This window comes from Ranitomeya variabilis, chromosome 1 (genome assembly GCF_051348905.1).
Source record: "Ranitomeya variabilis isolate aRanVar5 chromosome 1, aRanVar5.hap1, whole genome shotgun sequence".
NCBI classification, from domain to species: Eukaryota; Metazoa; Chordata; class Amphibia; order Anura; family Dendrobatidae; genus Ranitomeya; species Ranitomeya variabilis.
This window is the reverse complement of record NC_135232.1, coordinates 151,510,847-151,531,315: the sequence shown is the minus strand read 5'-3', so window position 1 is coordinate 151,531,315 and position 20,469 is coordinate 151,510,847. Positions and strand designations below refer to the sequence as shown.

Below are 20,469 nucleotides of genomic sequence, written 5' to 3'. Positions count from 1 at the left end.
GGAAGGCCACGGAAGTAAGAAAAAAAAATATACGGTATATATTATATATATATATATATATATATATATATATATATATATATATACATACATACATACATACAGTACCACACAGAGGCCGGACAGGTATGGTGCTGGTTGGCAATCAGCCTCCTTATTCTCCACAGAACGTTATGGTTATTTAAAAAGGTATATTCTTACCTAAGACATTATCCAACAAATCACGTAGATCAGGATCCCACTATGGTATAAAGCCAGAGAATGAGCAGAGATGTAGGTGCACATGTGGGGCTTTGTGAATTAATGTCTCTGGGAATCATATAAACAAGAGAGCATAGAAGTGAATGGATAGAGCCGCTTACATGCGTGGCCGTCCCTCCATTGTGCTCTGCCTGGATGGGATGGTTGCCTCTTCTGGATATGGTGTTCTCACTTAGGCTTCTTTCACACTTCCGTCGGTACGGGGCCGTCGCAAACCGTCGGCCAGACGGACGTTGTGCTAAATTTAGCACAACGTGGGCAGCGGATGCAGTTTTACAACGCATCCACTGCCCATTGTGATGAGCGGGGAGGAGGGGGTGAAGTTCCGGCCGCGCATGCGCGGTCGGAAATGGCAGACAAAAAACATTACATTGAACTTATTTTGTGCGGCGCGTCTGCTAAAACATGACGAATCCGTCGCACACATCCGTCGCTTATTCAAATCTATGGGCAAAAGACGCATCCTGCAAGCACATTTGCAGGATCCGTTTTTTGCCCATAACGACGGATTGCGACGGAGCACAGAAGACGGGAGTGTGAAAGTAGCCTTAGTATACTATGTCCATGAATTGTGCAGGGTCTGGGTGCTGCTACCATAACATGGATTACTTTATAAACATTTCAAGACAAAATACAGACTATGGATAACAAAATAATTTATATTTTGAATGTTACAAGTAGAAGAATAATAATAAAGAATGTTGCAGAATAACATAAGCTAAAAGTGAAAATCAAAGTCCAAGTATTTACAGAAAATATAATAATAAAGCTGTGTATAGTCCGCAGTGCATAAACGCATCAGAACAACGTCCTCAAAACATTTCGTTTAGCAACTGTAAAAGCCATAAAAAGCATTGAACCCTGAACAAAAAGACATACACTACAAGCAACTGAAGTATTTGGCTTTGAAAAAATATATATGAGAAAAACGTAACAGATGGAGGAACCAAAAGTCGAAGTAACACTAGTTTGATTTTGATTACACTTGAAATGATATATATGTTGTTTTTGTTTTTTAACACAAATGTATAATAGTAAATATGTGAAGAGAAGATAAAAAAAAAAATAAATCAGTTTTGCTGTGCTTTTAGAAATAAAAAGTGACATAACGCTGTTTCCGCAAGCAGCAGGACTACAATTGACCATACAACAGAAAGAGGGATATTAATGCCAATCCTTTGTTCCTACAGGAGGTGAAAAGGATCGAGCAGTGTCTTAAGGTGCATTACACTGAAAGATTACTGCTATAATATAACGAGCCTCCTAGTAAAGCTCGCTTCATGATAACATTGCATTGTAAACAGGATGCCAATCATCCACTGATCGAGCAAAATGGGTGAAAAGATCTTCCGATTTGCCCATCGTCCTCGGCAGCATGTCATCCAGTGTAAACAGGACTCGCGCTGCCGAGATCAATGGTAGCCTATCCGCACCGAATGATCTAATAGTGACTGTAAGCCTGTAGACAGTCTACCCGTGGAAACAGGCTATTATATGACCACTGATTGGAGGCTGCTTAATGCCACTAGCCAGGTGGTGTAAACCAACCTTTATATCCATCACCTTTGATAAGAAATATTTCTACAGCAAATATAAGCTTGCGCCAGGAGAAATAGAAGTAAACTGAGAAAGCGTCACTGTAAAGGCCAGATTACAGACATCTGTGTCCTATCCACAGGATATGCGATAAATGGCAGATGCTGATCCCACCTATGGGACCTGCATCTAGCTCAAGAATGAGGCCCATCTTGTGTCGCTGTGAACATGGAGATAGCCATATGCACAGTTCTTTTTTCAGTTTATCACACCATACGCTTTGCTGGTGATCCTGCAGTAAAGTATTTCTTGTTACACTGTGTGTATATACATATATAATATATATATATATATATATATATATATATATATATATATCTTTGCAATATAAACTTTATAGCAGTTTTTGTCTGAGTTGCATATTACTTATTTTCTATATTGGTAGATGACAGTTTCTATAAGTTTATAAATACATAATCGCCCTCATAAATGCTTCATTGGACACAGCCATGACCACCAGGATAAAACATCCATGGCTTACACCGCTTGCTGCATCCAACGACATGTAACCTGCACAACGGCGAGTAGGTTTACAAGCTATGGAAATGGGAAAAAATAAAAACATTAACAAAGTAAACAGAAGTGCTTAAAATGGGCAACAAATAGGTGAGTAAAGTTCAGAAAACGAGTGCCAATATCTGGTTCTATGGATTGCCAACTTTAGCTATGCACTATGTTCCTGGCCACGTTCTGCACATTGATTAGAAGACTTATTCCTACGGATGGCATCCTTTGGTGTTCATGTTTTTTTGCTCTCGGCCTGTGGCAGATAAGGAAAGTTGTAGCAATGCTGTCCATTATTCCTGTCTATGATGGGTGTACAGCCTGCTAGTTACATACAAGATAAAACAGATAGCAATTTGTGTAAAATTCATGTGTGCTGTCAGTATATACAAACAGATAGAAAGTAAAAAAATATTTAAATATCTCAGCTATAGATACAATGTCCTCCTCAATCCCATCGCTGCACTACTACAACTATTCAGGAATGTAGATTTGGTTTCTCTTGCTCGCAGACATTTTGCTCTGGTTGAGTCTTCTCTTCCTGCCGTTTGAGGCCTTCGGATGGTAGATCACAAGCTGTAGGAATGGTGCTTGATGGTCCACTGCCACCTACAAGACAAGAACTATTTCAATACAAGACATGAAGAGGAAAAAAAAAAAAGTATAAAGACTGTATATAAGGCCTCTTCATCATTCGGAGGTTCCTTCATATTCTGCAACCACCATACATTTCATAAAGAAGTTTAAAGAGAACCTGTATCCAGGTAAACATAGGCCTTTTTTTGCTCATATTTTATTCCCAGAGTTCTAAAACGTATTCCGCCTTTTGAGGGTTTTTTTTTGTTTGTTTGTTTGTTTTTTTAAATCCTTCGGTTTTGGAGATATTTTTGCAGATTTTAATAAAATTTATTAAGGGGGTATTGCTCAGAGTAGCCTAAAGACATGCCCCCAGAGGAACCTAGGAGCAACACCCACTAGGAAAAGACCATACACTAAATAAAGGCCCATATCCCTGGTGGATTTAAAAAAACAAACAAAAAGCAGAATGTTAAGGGGAGCAGCAGGATTACTGTAAAATAGGAGCAAATACTGGACAGTTTTCAACCAGTGACGGGTCCTCCAAGCTTTTAGCAATAGTACAATATGTCACTTGATCCAAGTTTCATCCTAAGTATAGAGCAGTGATCCGAGAGTCCAAATTATCAGTTCACAAATATCCTAGTTTCTGCTCATTTGACCATCGCCTTCTGTCATTCTACTCACGTGTAGCAACAGGGTCTGATATGGCACCATGAGCACCGAGAAGCCATGGTGTTGGAAGTATTTTAGTAGGAGTATATGTGTTCAAAGAGGTTTTCCTGCCACCAGCATGACTGTGAAATCCAGGAGTACCTACATGGAATGAGAAGAATATGCTGAACATGTAGTAAATAATCTTTTAAAGGTAAATTACTTTGTACAAACTGACCAACTACAGTTGTGGCCAAAAGTATTGACACCCCAGCAATTGTCAGATAATACTCAGTTTCTTCCTGAAAATGATTGCAAATACAAATTCTTTGGTATTATCATCTTCATTTAATTGGTCTTAAATGAAAAAACACAAGAAGAATTGTCCTAAAGCCAAATTGGATATAATTCCACACCAAACATAAAAAAAGGGGGTGGACAAAAGTATTGGCACTGTTCGAAAAATCATGTGATGCTTCTCTAATTTGTGTAATTAACAGCACCTGTAACTTACGTGTGGCACCTAATAGGTGTTGGCAATAACTAAATCACACTTGCAGCCAGTTGACATGGATTAAAGTTGACTCAACCTCTGTCCTGTGTCCTTGTGTGTACCACATTGAGCATGGAGAAAAGAAAGAAGACCAAAGAACTGTCTGAGGACTTGAGAAACCAAATTGTGAGGAAGCATGAGCAATCTCAAGGATACAAGTCCATCTCCAAAGACCTGAATGTTCCTGTGTCTACCGTGCGCAGTGTCATCAAGAAGTTTAAAGCCCATGGCACTGTGGCTAACCTCCCTAGATGTGGACGGAAAAGAAAAATTGACAAGAGATTTCAACGCAAGATTGTGCGGATGTTGGATAAAGAACCTCGACTAACATCCAAACAAGTTCAAGCTGCCCTGCAGTCCGTGGGTACAACAGTGTCAACCCGTACTATCCGTCGGCGTCTGAATGAAAAGGGACTGTATGGTAGGAGACCCAGGAAGACCCCACTTCTTACCCCGAGACGTAAAAAAGCCAGGCTGGAGTTTGCCAGAGAAAGCACTGGAGACTTCTAAGGTGGCCAGCAATGAGTCCAGACCTGAATCCCATAGAACACCTGTGGAGAGATCTAAAAATGGCAGTTTGGAGAAGGCACCCTTCAAATATCAGGGACCTGGAGCAGTTTGCCAAAGAAGAATGGTCTAAAATTCCAGCAGAGCATTGTAAGAAACTCATTGATGGTTACCGGAAGCGGTTGGTCGCAGTTATTTTGGCTAAAGGTTGTGCAACCAAGTATTAGGCTGAGGGTGCCAATACTTTTCTCTGGCCCATTTTTGGAGTTTTGTGTGAAATGATCAATGTTTGGCTTTTTGCTTCATTCTCTTTTCTGTTTTTTCATTTAAGACAAATTAAATGAAGATAATAATACCTAAGTATTTGCGATTGCAATCATTTTCAGGAAGAAACTGAGTATTATCTGACAGAATTGCAGGGGTGTCAATACTTTTGGCCAAAACTGTACTAATGTGCAAGATGAAATCAATACAGTTCCTCAGGTCATGTAATGGTCTTCCTTGTAAAAGACATACCTTGTTAAATATATTTATATCTGTGCAGGTTGTGAATAAAAAGTCATGTCTGCTAGCTTAAACTCCGCTTACACTGCAGCCAGATCAAAACTATAAATGAAAATCTACTAAATGTGTAATAAAACACGTCAGTATAGAAAAAGCATGTAAGCAAAAGCATTTAAAACCTCACAAACTATTTTTACACATATAGTTTTGATGGCCAATTTGGGATTTGCAAAGAGGGGAAGCAGGAGTGTAGCAAGGAGAGAGATTAGTCAGGAAGCAGAGTTAAGGACGGACTGGAGGGGTGCGAGAGTGTTAGAAGGTAGGCCACAGAGGAGGATGTTGCAGTAGTCAAGGCGGGAGATGAATAGGGCATGCACAAGCATTTTGGTTGAGTGAGGGTTGAGGAAAGGACGGATTCTGGAAGTATTTTTGAGCTGGAGGCGACAGGAGGTGGCGAAAGCTTGGATGTGTGGTTTGAAGGACAGGGCAGAGTCAAGGGTTACTCCAAGGTAGCAGATTTTGGGGACAGGGGAAAGTGTGATTTCATTTATTTTGATAGATAGATCAGGTAGGGAAGATATGCGAGATGGAGGAAAGATAATTAGTTCAGATTTGTCCACATTGAGCTTGAGGCAGCGAGAGGAGAAGAAGGAGGATATGGCTGATAGACACTCCGGGATTCTGGAGAGCAGAGAGGTGACATCTCGGCCGGCCAGAGAGGTAGATCTGAGTGTCATCAGCATATAGATGGTACTGGAAGCCACAGGACCTTATAAGTTTTCCCAGGCCGAGTGTATAGATTTAGAAGAGTAAGGGCCCTAGGACAGAGCCTTTAGGGACACCAACAGAGAGGTGGCGAGATGAAGAGGTAGTATGGGAGTAGGAAACGCTAAATGTGCGGTTGGTAAGGTATGAGGAGATCCAAGATAGGGCAAGGTCTTTTACACCAAAGGAAGAGAGGATGTGTAGTAGGAGGCAGTGGTCAACTGTGTCGAAGGCAGAGAACAGGTCTAGAAAGAGGAGTATAGAGAACTATCTGTTAGCTTTTGCTGTAAGTAAGTCGTTCGTAATTTTGGTCAGGTCAGTCTCAGTGGAATGGTAGGGACAGAAGCCAGATTGTAGGTTGTCAAAGAGAGTTAGATGCAAAGTGAGAGGAAAGTTCAGCATGGACGTGCTGCTCAAGGAGTTTGGAATCAAATGGGAGCAAAGATATGGGGCAATAGCTGGACATAGCGCTTGGGTAAAGGGATGGCTTTTTGAGGATAGGTGTGATTGTGGCATGTTTGAAAGCAGAGGGGAAGGTACCAGAAGTTAGTTAGGTTGAAGAGATGGGTTAGGGATGGGATTAGTGTGGTGGTGATGTTGGGGAGGAGGTGGGATGGGGTCAAGCGCACAAGTGGTGAGGTGTGATTTGGAGAGAAGATGAGCAAGCTCCCCTTCAGTGATTTTGGAGAGAGAAGTTATGGGGTTAGAGCATTGGTCTGGTATACAAAGGGGTTGTGGTGCTTTGACAACAAAGACTTGCCTTGTTTGGTCTATCTTATTTTTGAAGTGCGTGGCAAAGTCCTCAGCAAGGATTAGGGAACTCAGAGGGGGCAGTGGTGGGTGGAGGAGGGCGTTAAAAGTGTTGAACAACTGTTTGGGGTTGTGGGATAAAGAAGATACGAGGGATGTAAAATAGCGTTTAGCAGAGGTGAGAGCTGATTTGAATGCAAGTGTTGCTTGTTTGAGTGCAGTGAGATCATCTTGGGAATGCGTTTTCTTCCAAAGCCGTTCTGCAATTCTGGATACTTGCCAAAGCTTTTTAGTGACGTTATTGTGCCAGGGTTGTCTATTGATTTGTCGCACTCTGCTATGCTTGACAGGGGTGACTGTGTCAATAGCTGATGCAAGATTGGCATTGTAGAAAGCATTAAATGGGTTCTTTGAAAAGAAGTTATCACCGATATATATAAAACTTAAAACTCATATAACAAGTATAAAAAATATATATATAAAAAACCCTACAAGGAGATGTTGGGGTATCCAAAAAACATTCACTTGAAGGTGCTGCAATGGCAGCCAGGAATTCGTCCACTTGCTTTAGAGACAAGGAGTTGTGAAGAGTCTCTAAGGGGCATATAGAAGGCACCATGGAGTATAGCTCAAATCCTGTAAGACAAACATGGAAATATGTCTAAAGAGTTACATTTACATCTGTATGTGTAAAAAAAATTTTTTTCAGAAAACATTAAACCATTAAAAATAAAATAAGCTCAGTGCCATCACCTCTAGTAAAGACAACACAGTGTACAACATTTACGTAAAACAAGTCAAAGCCTATCCTAAGTCATTCAGTACAAAACTAACCATTGCAAGATACTTACCTGTGCATCTGCCAAAACTAAAATTTGCATCAAAAACACAAGAAAATACATCCCCATAAAGCATAATAATAATAATTTAAAAAAAAATCACGTGGAGGAACCACAGTGAATTTATCGATATCTCTGTTTTTTTACATATCAGAGAGAGGACTAACCTTCGTGTGGATAACAGAGTCCAAACAAACATAATAGCCCCATGGAACAAAAACAGTGTAAAATAACATTACACAGTGTAAAAGGAAAAAAAAAACCTTTGACATTAGTCAATTATAATTTAGATCATTGTATTGATGCCGATGTTTAATGTATTTTTGGCAGCTGAAAAATTACATTTAGCCATAGAAAAAAAATGACAAAAAGAAGCTTGCTACTTGAGACAAAATTTTTGTGAAATGTTAAAGCCCATGCGCTGATGGACAAAGAAGAAAAGTGGAACTCGCATCCTATATTTGGAAACCAAATGTAAGGAAAAAAAAAATGAATTATGGGGGTATCATTTAAATTAACAAAACATACCATTGGTTGGGTGTCGAGCAAATGAGATAGAAAACCTTTTAACAGCAGAGCTGCGTGTGGCGTCTAAGAAAGAGAAAAAGAGCACCTGAAATTCATAAAAGCTACCAAATAAAAAGAAAAAGAAAAGAAATAGGAAGGAGAGAAGAAGAGACTCCCCCGTGAGTTGGAACTTGTTAAAATCCAGCAGCATGCAGTGCCACCACAGCAAAGACACTTGGTCTATTAGAGGAAACCTTGTTTCCACAGGAAAGCTGGCTACTTCCGTTTTAGCCTTTTAAATAGGAGTCAGGACAAAAATTAAATCAATTCTTTACAGGTTTTGTAAATATAAAAAAAAAAGAAGAAAAATTGGTACCTAAAAGAAAGCTTACAAAATTGATGATGGAAGTTTTGTTATAAAAGATGTAATTAGTTTTTCTATCTTTGCCAGATACACTATTGGGGGAAAATTAATACAAAAATAAAATAAAAGAACAAATAATAATTTAAAAAAAAAGTGCGGGCTGTCCTCCGTTCAGAGGCACTGCCTATGCACAAAACCAGTGCGCGCGTGTGTGCGTGCGTGCGTGCGTGCGTGTGTGTATTTGCACATACCATCTATGCAGCCAGAAGTAGTCAGCTTTTTACGATGAGCACGAGCATAGTCCAGTAGGTTAGGTGCACTTGAAGAGGCCCCCAGCACAGTAGTACTAAAGAGACCCGCGCAGTGAGACCCTAGTGAGAGTTAGAGAAAATACAGCAACCTAGTGTACCTCCATTCACAAGTGATGCATGCAACATGCAATAAAGAGCTCATCTAGCACCAAACACCACAAGAACGGGCATTGTTACAGATACAATAGAACAAGCATCCTCCGTAAAGTATCCTGTGCCATCTTCTGCTCACCAACATCATTTTTTTTTTATCATCATTTTTTTTGGGGGGGGTAATTTCATTTTTCTTTATACTTGAACACACATTGGCTCCAATTCATTATGGTCTTTGCACCTGTTTTTGGTCCAGTTTTGTGCTTTTTTTAAAAAAAAAAAAAAACCCAATTCATTATTCTTTTTTTTAAGTCCATTTCATATGTGATCGCCTTTTCAAGTGCGACTTTTTTTCTTTTAAAAAGTAGAAAATTTAGCTTACGCCCTCCCCCATCCCAAGGGATTTTCTGCACCTAATTCAACAAGTCGAATCTTTTGCAACATTTTGACAAGGTTCAAATTTTGGCTCAAAAGGTCGCAAATAGGATAAGTGACAAGAATAATGCCCTTTTTTTCCCGGCAAAATTTATGAACCGTGAATGCCATTTCGATGAAGTTGGCACAATTAGCTGTCAGCGAATACAAGACAAAAAAAAATTATAAGCGACAAAAATGCAAATGATGAATCAGGGGCCATTATGCTTAAGGAAAAAAAATAAAAGTAGTGCAGAGGGATTGGAGGCCTCATTACATTTTTAAAACTGTCAAATTATTTACTGCTGTGGCCATACTTAAAGAGGTTCTCTAGAAATAGAAAAAATAAATCAAAGTGTCATTATAAATAAATTCCTGAATTCCTTTAATCTGCAACCACGTTTGTTTTGTCTATAGAGCTAATAAATATAGCACATAAAAATGAACGTCATGTTACACAGTTATTGCCATAGAATATAAATAGGTGCCGGTGAGCATGTGCAGTAGAAAGCTCTAACACCTCCCATCACATGTAGGATGAGGTGTTCTTAGATTATTCTGACCCAATACTGGAGATACCAGGAGTGCTGAAGCGGAGAAGAGGCTGCTCACACAGCTGTCCACCCTGTCCATCTGATCTAATACTGGAGATACCAGGAGTGCTTAGGAAAGAAGAGGCTGCTCACACTGCTATCCACCCAGTCCATCTGATCTAATACTGAAGATACCAGGAGTGCTGAAGCTGAGAAGAGGCTGCTCACACAGCTGTCCACCCTGTCCATCTGATCTAATACTGGAGATACCAGGAGTGCTGAGGTAAGAAGAGACTGCTCACACTGCTGTCCACCTAGTCCATCTGATCTAATACTGGAGATACCAGGAGTGCTGAGGTAAGAAGAGACTGCTCACACTGCTGTCCACCTAGTCCATCTGATCTAATACTGGAGATACCAGGAGTGCTGAGGTAAGAAGAGACTGCTCACACTGCTGTCCACCTAGTCCATCTGATCTAATACTGAAGATACCAGGAGTGCTGAGGTAAGAAGAGGCTGCTCACACTGCTGTCCACCCAGTCCATCTGATCTAATACTGGAGATACCAGGAGTGCTGAAGCTGAGAAGAGGCTGCTCACACTGCTGTCCACCCAGTCCATCTGATCTAATACTGGAGATACCAGGAGTGCTGAGGTAAGAAGAGGCTGCTCACACTGCTGTCCACCCAGTCCATCTGATCTAATACTGAAGATACCAGGAGTGCTGAGGTAAGAAGAGGCTGCTCACACTGCTGTCCACCCAGTCCATCTGATCTAATACTGGAGATACCAGGAGTGCTGAAGCTGAGAAGAGGCTGCTCACACTGCTGTCCACCCAGTCCATCTGATCTAATACTGGAGATACCAGGAGTGCTGAGGTAAGAAGAGACTGCTCACACCGCTGTCCACTCTCTCCATCTGATCTAATACTGGAGATACTGGGAGTGTTGAAGCTGAGAAGAGGCTGCTCACACTACTGACAACAGTGTTTCTGATCTGATAGTGAGGATGACATGGATGCTTAGGCTAAGAAGAGGCTGCTCACACTGCTGTCAACCCAGTCCATCTGATCTAATACTGGAGATACTAGTAGTGCTGAAGCGGAGAAGAGGCTGCTCACATTGCTGTCCACAGTGTTTCTGATCTGAAAGCTAAGCACCTATGGTATCTAAACTATCAGATCAGAAACACTGTGGACAGCAATGTCAGCAGCCTCTTCTCAGCTTCAGCACTCCCAGTATTAGATCAGATGTACAGGGTGGACAGCTGTGTGAGAGCAGCCTCTTCTCAGCTTCAGCACTTCCGGTATCTCCAGTATTAGATCAGATAGTCAGGGTGGACTGCAGTGTGAGCAGCCTCTTAGCAAAGCACTTATGGTATTTAAACTAAGAAGAGGCTGCTCACACTGCAGTCCACCCTATCTGATCTAATACTGGAGATACCGGGAGCGCTGAAGCTGAGAAGAGACTGCTCACACTGCTGTCCACCCTGTCCATCTGATCTCAGCTTCAGCACTCCTGGTATCTCCAGTATTAGAAGAGGCTGCTCTCACACAGCTGTCCACCCTGTCCATCTGATCCAATACTGGGAGTACTGAAGCTAAGAGGCTGCTCACATTGCTGTCCACAGTGTTTCTGATCTGATAGTGAAGATACCATGGGTGCTTAGCTAAGAAGAGGCTGCTCACACTGCAGTCCACCCTGTCTATCTGATCTAATACTGAAGATACCAGGAAGTTGAGCTGCAGTACCAGATAAAGGCCACTACACAGTAAACATAGCTGTGTTATTTGCCTCCATTTACATCTAGTGGCCATTGGAGCTGAAAACAGTTGATCAATTGTGGTGCCCAGTTATGGACTGCCACTAATCTGATGTTAAAGTGGTGGTACCATGAACAAATTGCATTTTAATCAGTAGAGCTTGGAATGAAAAATAAGTTAAACAATCAGTTCCACAATGTGTAGATGAGCATAGTATAGGGCAGTGTTCCCCAAGTCCGGTCCTCAAGAGCCACCAACAGGTCATGTTTTGAGATTTTCTTTAGTATTGCACAGGTGATTGAATGCTTGCTTGTCCAGGTGATGCAATTATCAACTGTGCAATACTAAGGAAATCCTCAAAACATGACCTGTTGGTGGCTCTTGAGGACTGGAGTTGGGGGAACACTGGTATAGGGTATACAAGCATACAGTACAGCAAAGGGTGTGACTGGATGCAGCACTTTTCAGATAGAAGAGGAGATGAAATACAGTCCCCTCCTAAAATATACTGTTCAGCGGCACATATGAAATCAGTCTTCAGAATCTGCCAAGAAATCTGCTCCAAAGCACTTAAAAAGAAACCAGTCAAAAAAACACAACCATCTGATATGGGGTTAATCTGCAGGTTAATAGCATTCTTAAGACGTGCAGCTACGGCACTGAAAAGCTGGTTGTTGGGAGGAAATCAACTTTATTCCTCCCGGTAGACTTTGGCTTTCAGTCATAGAGGTGCGGCTTCAGTGACTGGTGGCTGTAACCACGCCCCGGCACTGACTGACAGCCAGCTCAGCAGTGCATCATTACAAACCCGGCGGCCATCAAGTGCAGAGGCGTTGTCACAGCTCCTGCTCACTGTGAACTAAGCGGCGACTAAAGCCACGTCAGCCGCATCTCTATGACTTTCAGTTCAGCTGCAACATGGCTTTAGAACGCCATTAACCTGCAGATTAACCCCATATCTGCAGGTTAAAACACTTGGGGACACGACAACTTCCCTTTCCAATGTGACAAAAATTACAGGAAATTGGAGTAAAACGAAGTTTGTCTACTCTATATTGCAAATTAAGTACTACGTGAATGTTTCAGAAATGCATGTCCCATTCAGTAACCAAGCAGCACTAGTTAAAATGAATCTGTCACCAGAATATTGCCACCTAATCTGAGAGCAGCATGATATAGTGGCAGAGACCCTAATTGCAGCGATGTATCACTGTGCTGTTTGCTGTAGTTTTGATGAAATCACAGTTTTATCAACAGAACACCAGTAGATGACTAGTAAACTTGCTACCATAGGTTCCTGCATATTCATCAGCGCCGCATAACCCTACCCTCACCATGGATTGTCCGCTTTCTGCCAATGCAGTGTACACAGAAAGCAGCCAATTAGTGGTGTAGGTGGGGATATACAGAGCTTAGCATTCAGAGAACTGCTATTCACTGCAGATAAAACAGAAATGTTATCAAAACTGAACCAAGCAGCCCAATAAGTGATACATTGCTGGAATCCGGGTATTTGCTCCAACATCATGGAATAGCAAAAACATGATGACAGATTCCCTTTAAAGAAGCACTGCCAGCAAAAAATGTGTCCCCTAATCCTTTCTAACTATGTCTGTAATGTTAGGCTACGTTCACACTTGCGTTGTTGGGCGCAGCGTCGTTGACGCATACCGACGCATGCGTCCCTATCTTTAACATGGGGGGCGCATGGACATGCGCCGGTATGCGTTGTACTGCGTTTTACGACGCATGCGTCATATAGACGCACAAGACAGGGCGCAGGGGACGCTACTTGTAGCGTTTTCCCTGCGCCGAAATTCCCGATCTGTAGGATCTTATGACAACGCATGCGTCGCAAAACGCTGCGTTGTGTACATGCGTTGTTGGTCGCGTCGACGACGCTGCGCCCAACAACGCAAATGTGAACGTAGCCTTATGTAGATTTCCAGGGTTTTCCTGAATTATATAGGGTTGTGTGTGTGGACCTGAAGTACCCATGTGGGCCGACAGAAGACCACCATAAAAGGTACTAGAAACCAGGAAAGTGGGTGATAGGAAAATATGTAAATGCATCTACACTACATCACATATTGAGAAGAGATGAGACCAGTGTTACCCAAACGTCCGTTCCAACAACCCCCTTACAGATCAGGTTTTCAGGATTTCCTTAGTATTGCACAGGTGATGGAATTATCATCAGGGCAGCAAAAATTATCACGTTTTCTCACCTCTGCAACAGTAACAAAATCCAAAAAGCAACATCTGGGAAAGCCTGGATATTTGCTGGGAGTCCTTCATACAATAAATATTGCATAATATATACATCTAGGTACACACGTAAATCTAGATTATATAAATATTAGAAAATTTCTGCCAGCATAAAGTGCATGAGCTAAATCTAAAGCATTTCTAGATCTTTACTGATACCTCTGGATCCTCAAATTAGCAAATTAATGGAGAAAGGAGTGAAAATGTATCTAATGCAGGTTATAATCCAAACCCCAAGCCTACCGCAGCAGTAACAGCTGGCTAAATACCAAGGAGGACCCCGCACGTGAGCACTCTGGAGCAAGGCCAGTTGTGGGTGCAAGGCTACTCTACTGTGCCCCCGCAGGGAGGGCGGACCACCACTAGACTCCTTACCTCGTAGCAGAGAGCTCCCATAGTGACTTCTGGTCTTACACTTGCCAGAATGAGAATGTTTCCTCCTTTCTTTTTTCTGGGAATGAGGGTCTGCAGGGAGACATATTCTAGAGTGACCAGCTACCAGGAAAGTACAAATTGTGGAGAGGGAAGTAAAACAAAGTGGCGGATTTGGCACTTTAGGAGATATTTTTAGCTGGTAAAAAAAGGTATTTTGTAATGGAAGACTGGGCAAATCAGTGGTACGGTATGCACCACACAGGAAGGTGGAGGACCTGGGGAGAGATCGGGAACAAATGGACTAACCAACAGAGAAGAAATGACAAAACAGCTGTATAGAATGGATGTATACCGATATTCAGAAGTCCTAAAAGGGGAATGTTGTAGAGGTCTAAACTCTCCCCTACATGTGTTTTCTTATTAACACCCAACGTCAGGGTATGTGCACAAGAGGAGTATTGGTAGGAAAAACGCTGTGTGCAATATGCTCAATTTGACACTCACTTTTGATGCATTTTTTCCCATTCATTTGACTAAATAAAAAATACTGAAACGACTCACATGCTGCAGATTAGAGAAAAATGCACTAATGGTTCAAATCCTTCAGAAAAAAACAAGCAGAGTGCATAAGATTTCAGAGATCTCATTCATTTTGCTGGTAATGTAAACTGCAGCGGTTTTTAGTCTTAAAAAAAACGCAGGGGGAATAAAAACGCAACAAGTGACCAAGCCCTTCTTGTAAAGTTAGGAGAAATCTAAGCTGCCACAGTAGGTACAATCCAACAATTAGCGCGCTAAGTGCCAGCGACGCGAAGGACACACGTCTGCCCGCTTCTACACACAATGGAATACATTTCATTTGGAACTAAATCGATTTATATAATGCTTAATCCCTACAGAGACTGGCGACCGATGACAGGTAAAAAAAGAAGCCGCGAGCTCCCCGCATCCCACATGGCAGATAGTCAATGACCCAACAGTGGCAGTAGGAGACCACGCGGGCACACACTGCCTACTAGAAGATGCGTCCCAACCCAACATTAAGGAATGGCCATCACTACAGATGGATGGGGCAGAAGGTCAGTATTACAGTTATGGCACACACCGTCATTCAAAGAGAAAAAGGAAATCTTACAAAAATATGAAGATTAGCTGCATGTGTGGCTTCTAGGCTTTGCCATCATTGATTTCCACGGGCACACATCTCACTTTCCCCACAATAGAGGAAGAATCATTCACGTTGCTCTCGGTTCTTGGCAGCTCTTCATTCGTTTCTACACCTTACTACTCTCCAATATGAAGGTCAAGGTTTTTCTGTAAATCTTATTGACTCAAAATGTTGTTCAGTCTTTTCGGAAGGTGAAGCACCTAAGATTGCATTTCAGCATAGTTATAATAAACAGCGGCTAGTAAAAGGAGCAGAAAACTAGTGGTCCACTAGTGCTCCCACCTGGCTCAGTGAGTAGTGGCTGCATATTTTACCTGTGGTACATGATGTTACCAGCCTTTGAGTTCCTTTTCTGTTTTGTTTTAGGACCAGAGAAACAGAATTGGTACGGAAGGGATGTGTTCCAGAACGAATGCAAACTGAAGCAGAAAGGCCCTGCTGACTGGAAAGGGGACAGTCGGGTTTCATTTTTGTCTCTTTTTTTTTTTAAAGGAAAAAAACGTACATGTAGAATATATTTCCATTCAAAATAAAAAGAAAACTACAATAAAGATGGACCTTATTATCAGGGCTGTGGAGGTCGGAGCCCGTTTTGGTGGAGTCGGAGTCTGTGTCATGGAAATTGAGTAGTCGGAGCTGGATGTTTGGCTTAAAGGGAACCTGTCACCCCCAAAATCGAAGGTGAGCTAAGCCCACCAGCATCAGGGGCTTATCTATAGCATTCTGGAATGGACAGTCTGTGAGGGAGAGAATAACATGGAGGACAGTGTGTGAGGGAGAGAATAACAAGGAGGACAGTCTGTGAGGGAGAGAATAACAAGGAGGACAGTCTGTGAGGGAGAGAATAACATGGAGGACAGTGTGTGAGTGAGAGTATAACACGGAGGACAGTATGTGAGGGAGAGTATAACAGAGGACAGTGTGTGAGGGAGAGTATAACAGAGGACAGTGTGTAAGGGAGAGAATAACACGGAGGACAGTGTGTGAGGGAGAGCATAACATGGAGGACAGTGTGTGAGGGAGAGAATAACATGGAGGACAGTGTGAGGGAGAGAATAACACGGAGGACAGTGTGAGGGCGAGAATAACATGGAGGACAGTCTGTGAGGGCGAGAATAACATGGAGGACAGTCTGTGAGGTGTGAGGGAGAGAATAACATGGAGGACAGTCTTTGAGGGCGAGAATAACATGGAGGACAGTTTGAGGGCGAGAATAACATGGAGGACAGTCTGAGGGCGAGAATAACATGGAGGACAGGGTGTGAGGGAGAGAATAACATGGAGGACAGTGTGTGAGGGAGAGAATAACATGGAGGACAGTGTGTGAGGGACAGAATAACATGGAGGACAGTCTGAGGGCGAGAATACCATGAAGGACAGTCTGTGAGGTAGAGAATAACATGGAGAACAGTCTGTGAGAGAGAGAATAACATGGAGAACAGTCTGAGGGAGAGAATAACATGGAGAACAGTCTGAGGGAGAGAATAACATGGAGAACAGTCTGAGGGAGAGAACAACATGGAGAACAGTCTGTGAGGGAGAGAATAACATGGAGAACAGTGTGAGGGAGAGAATAACATGGAGGACAGTCTGTGAGGGCGAGAATAACATTGAGGACAGTGTGAGGGCGAGAATAACATGGAGAACAGTCTGAGGGAGAGAATAACATGGAGAACAGTCTGTGAGGGAGAGAATAACATGGAGGACAGTGTGTAAGAGAGAGAATAAAAATTTTCCCTGTTTTTAAGTTTATCATATGGTAAAATTAATGGTGTCTTTGAAAATTATAAGTCATCCTGTAGAAAACAAGTCGTCATACAGCGATAGATGACTAAAAGTTTTGACTCTTAAAATAAAGACAGGAGAAAAACAATGGCAGTGTGTCCAATGGGTTAAAACATAAATGTAAGCACCAATGTTTATATGAATACTAGATGGTGGCACGATTCTAACGCATCGGGTATCTACTATATAATCGTCTAATTGTGTCTGTTTGTCTAACGGAAATCCAGTCGCTGATTGGTCTCGTCAGCTGCCCGCGACCAATCAGTGACAGGCGCAGTCCGGCCGCGAGTTGGCACGGGATTTGAACCACGCTTTGCTGACTGATTGGTCGTGACCGGCCACGACCAATCAACGATATTGGCTCGAGAATTAAACCTCGCTGCGCTGATTGGTCTCGGCCTGCCGGGCGTGACCAATCAGTGATATTGGCGTGGGATTTAAACACCGCTTCGGTGATAATGTATATATTTTACCCGGAAAGTCCTGTTTATTCATTGCATTATTCTTAAATCTTCATAAATTAACTACATACATATTCTAGAATACCTGATGCGTGAGGCCGTGTGCACACGTTCAGGATTTTTCGCGGTTTTTTCGCTATAAAAACGCGAAAAAAAACGCTAACATATGCCTCCTATTATTTACAGGGTATTCCGCATTTTTTGTGCAAATGTTGCATTTTTTTCCGCGAAAAAATCGCATAGCGGAAAAAAAAGCAACATGTTCATTAAAAATGCGGAATTGCGGGGATTCCGCACACCTAGGAATGCATTGATCTGCTTACTTCCCGCACAGGGCTATGCCCACCATGCGGGAAGTAAGCAGATTATGTGCGGTTGGTACCCAGGGTGGAGGAGAGGAGACTCTCCTCCACGGACTGGGCACCATATAATTGGTAAAAAAAAAAGAATTAAAATAAAAAATAGTGATATACTCACCCTCTGATGGCCCCCGAAGTGTTCCAGCCTCTCCGGTGCATGCTTTCTCTTCCGTTCCTATAGATGCCGGTGTGGTTCAGGACCTGTGATGACGTCGCTGTCTTGTGATTAGTCGCGTGACCGCTCATGTGACTCACGCGACTAATCACAAGCCGCGACGTCATCGAAGGTCCTGAACCACACCGGCATCTATAGGAACGGACGCCGCTGAGATCGGCTGTCTGCAGAGGGTGAGTATAACCATTTTTTTATGTTTTTTATTATTTTTAAACATTCTATCTTTTACTATAGATGCTGCATAAGCAGCATCTATAGTAAAAAGTTGGTCACACTTGTCAAACAGTATGTTTGACAAGTGTGACCAACTTGTCAGTCAGTTTTCCAAGCGATGCTACAGATCGCTTGGAAAACTTTAGCATTCTGCAAGCTAATTACGCTCGCAGAATGCTAAAAAAACGCGAAAAAAAACGGAAAAAAAACACAAAAAAAAAAATATGCGGATTTCTTGCAGAAAATTTCCGGTTTTCTTCAGGAAATTTCTGCAAGAAATCCGGACGTGTGCACATACCCTGCTGCTCTTCATCCAATGAACTAACATGCTCTCTTATTGGGTGAAATGATCGTTTGCACAGAGCAAAAGGTCATCATTCTCAGAGGGGCATTGTCCTGTGTAAACAGGACTTACACTGCTGAGAACAATGGCAGCCTGTGTGCACTGAACAATCTATTACAGATCACTTGGTGTGCATAGTTTACTGGGTTCTGCCTGACCATCGGCAGAAGTCTAGTCCTTATAAACAGACCCTTAGCTTTAAAGGTACCGTCACACTCAGCAACTTTGCAAAGAGAACGACAACAATCCGTGACGTTGCAGCGTCCTGGATCTCGTTGTGTTTGACACGCAGCAGCGATCTGGATCCCGCTGTGCCATCGCTGGTTGGAGCTAGAAGTCCAGAACTTTATTTCGCCGCCAGGTCGGCGTGTATCTTCATGTTTGACATCAAAAGCAACGACGCCAGCAACGAGCATAGGGGGCGTCGCAGCGTCTCCTTCTAGCCAGTCGGTACACTCCGGCTGTTTGACATGGAGCTAACAACCAGCGAGAACGAGAAGTGAGTCGCCGTTACGTCACTGGATCGCTCCTGCATCGTTCTGGAGTTGCTGTATTTGACGTCTCTACAGTGACCTAAACAGCGACGCTCCAGCGATCTAGTTTAGGTCGGCTCGTTGTCTATATCGCCGCAGGGTCGCTGAGTGTGACGGTACCTTAAGTCTGCAACAAATACCTGCAGGAAGCTTGCAAAATATGCAGACTTCCTCAGTCATCTAAAAAGCAGGAAAAGTGCTCTACACACCAGACACAAGTAATAAGTGAATGGCCTTTATATAGGATATACAGAACGGATACAGTATGTCAGTAACTTCAAATTATAAAATAAGAAAAAATAATCTGGGAAACCTAACAAAGCCCAATAGTGGGGTGTGCGAGAGCCAACACAAGGTTCAAAGATCTATCAACAGATCGGTAGATGCTTGTTGGCTGCACTGCTCCAACAAATGACTGAAATAAAACCAAAATATAGAAAGAGGACAGAAATGGTGAAAAGTCCAGAGATCACTATATAGAGATACAGAAGGTGGCACAGAATCGGACAGAGCCAAGTCTTTAGAAATGTGACAAGGGCTAAATGTGCCCAAAAAGTAGAAGACAATCCAAACTGACAGATGATGGAAATGGTACAGTAGGAATATGGATGAAGAAGGGGTGAGACTAACCTAAAAGGGGTCATCACAATTAACACAGAGTGAGTACAATTCTTCAGTATATCTCTATTATATAAAGGGAACTCCCTAAGCCCGGGCTTGTCTACCAAAATTCACATTCGGGTTATGGTGTTATTGCATTTTATCTACAAAATCACGTTTTGTAAACTCCATGGGCCAAAAAATGTACATGATTCAGTTCCCGGTTCACACTGGAGAGGTGGCCAGGCACGTACTGCTACCCTACACCACTGACTGCATAGAAGCCACTTCAACATGTTGTACAGTGTCACTTTTGACTTGCTGTACGGTGTGTGCACATGGCATCTTTTAGATGTTGGTGGACCGGTTGCTTTAGGAATACGCCAGTGATGATTTCAGTGAAGAACCTTTCTCTTGTGACGTCTTTTGCAGCGGCTTTGCCATCACCATTTTGTTTTCAAATATGTATTAATAGTGGAAAGCCGCCAGAAGAATGGCCCGTTCACGTCTTATAACCGCTATAGAAGCCTGAAGAGCTAAATGAAGTTGAAATAGACTGCACAAAAGCACAGAAAGTCATTTCTTCATTGCTATAATTATTAATTAATTTATTTTTTCTTTTAAGGTAGGTCCAAATAGAATCCGCCTGAAAAAGATGCCATGTACACAAACTAGGTGTGTGCATCTGATTTTTTAT

At 42.3% G+C, this 20,469-nt stretch overlaps 1 protein-coding gene across 9 annotated transcripts in view; it reads right to left on the bottom strand.

The window, feature by feature from the left end:
• Positions 1-902: 902 nt before the first annotated feature.
• PPIP5K2 (diphosphoinositol pentakisphosphate kinase 2) overlaps positions 903-20,469 on the bottom strand; it is a 132,001-nt gene continuing 112,434 nt past the window's right edge. For 3 of the 9 annotated variants that reach the window (XM_077289823.1, XM_077289859.1, XM_077289832.1), the window contains 5 exons: positions 8,632-8,751; positions 8,038-8,100; positions 7,163-7,306; positions 3,625-3,753; positions 903-2,970 (listed from right to left, as the gene is read on the bottom strand). In XM_077289823.1, coding sequence (XP_077145938.1) covers positions 2,840-2,970; positions 3,625-3,753; positions 7,163-7,306; positions 8,038-8,100; positions 8,632-8,751 — 587 coding nt within the window. In that variant the 3' untranslated portion in view covers positions 903-2,839. The remainder of the gene's footprint in view (positions 2,971-3,624; positions 3,754-7,162; positions 7,307-8,037; positions 8,101-8,631; positions 8,752-20,469) is intronic. The other 6 variants (XM_077289840.1, XM_077289897.1, XM_077289850.1 and 3 more) reach the window with 3 other exon arrangements.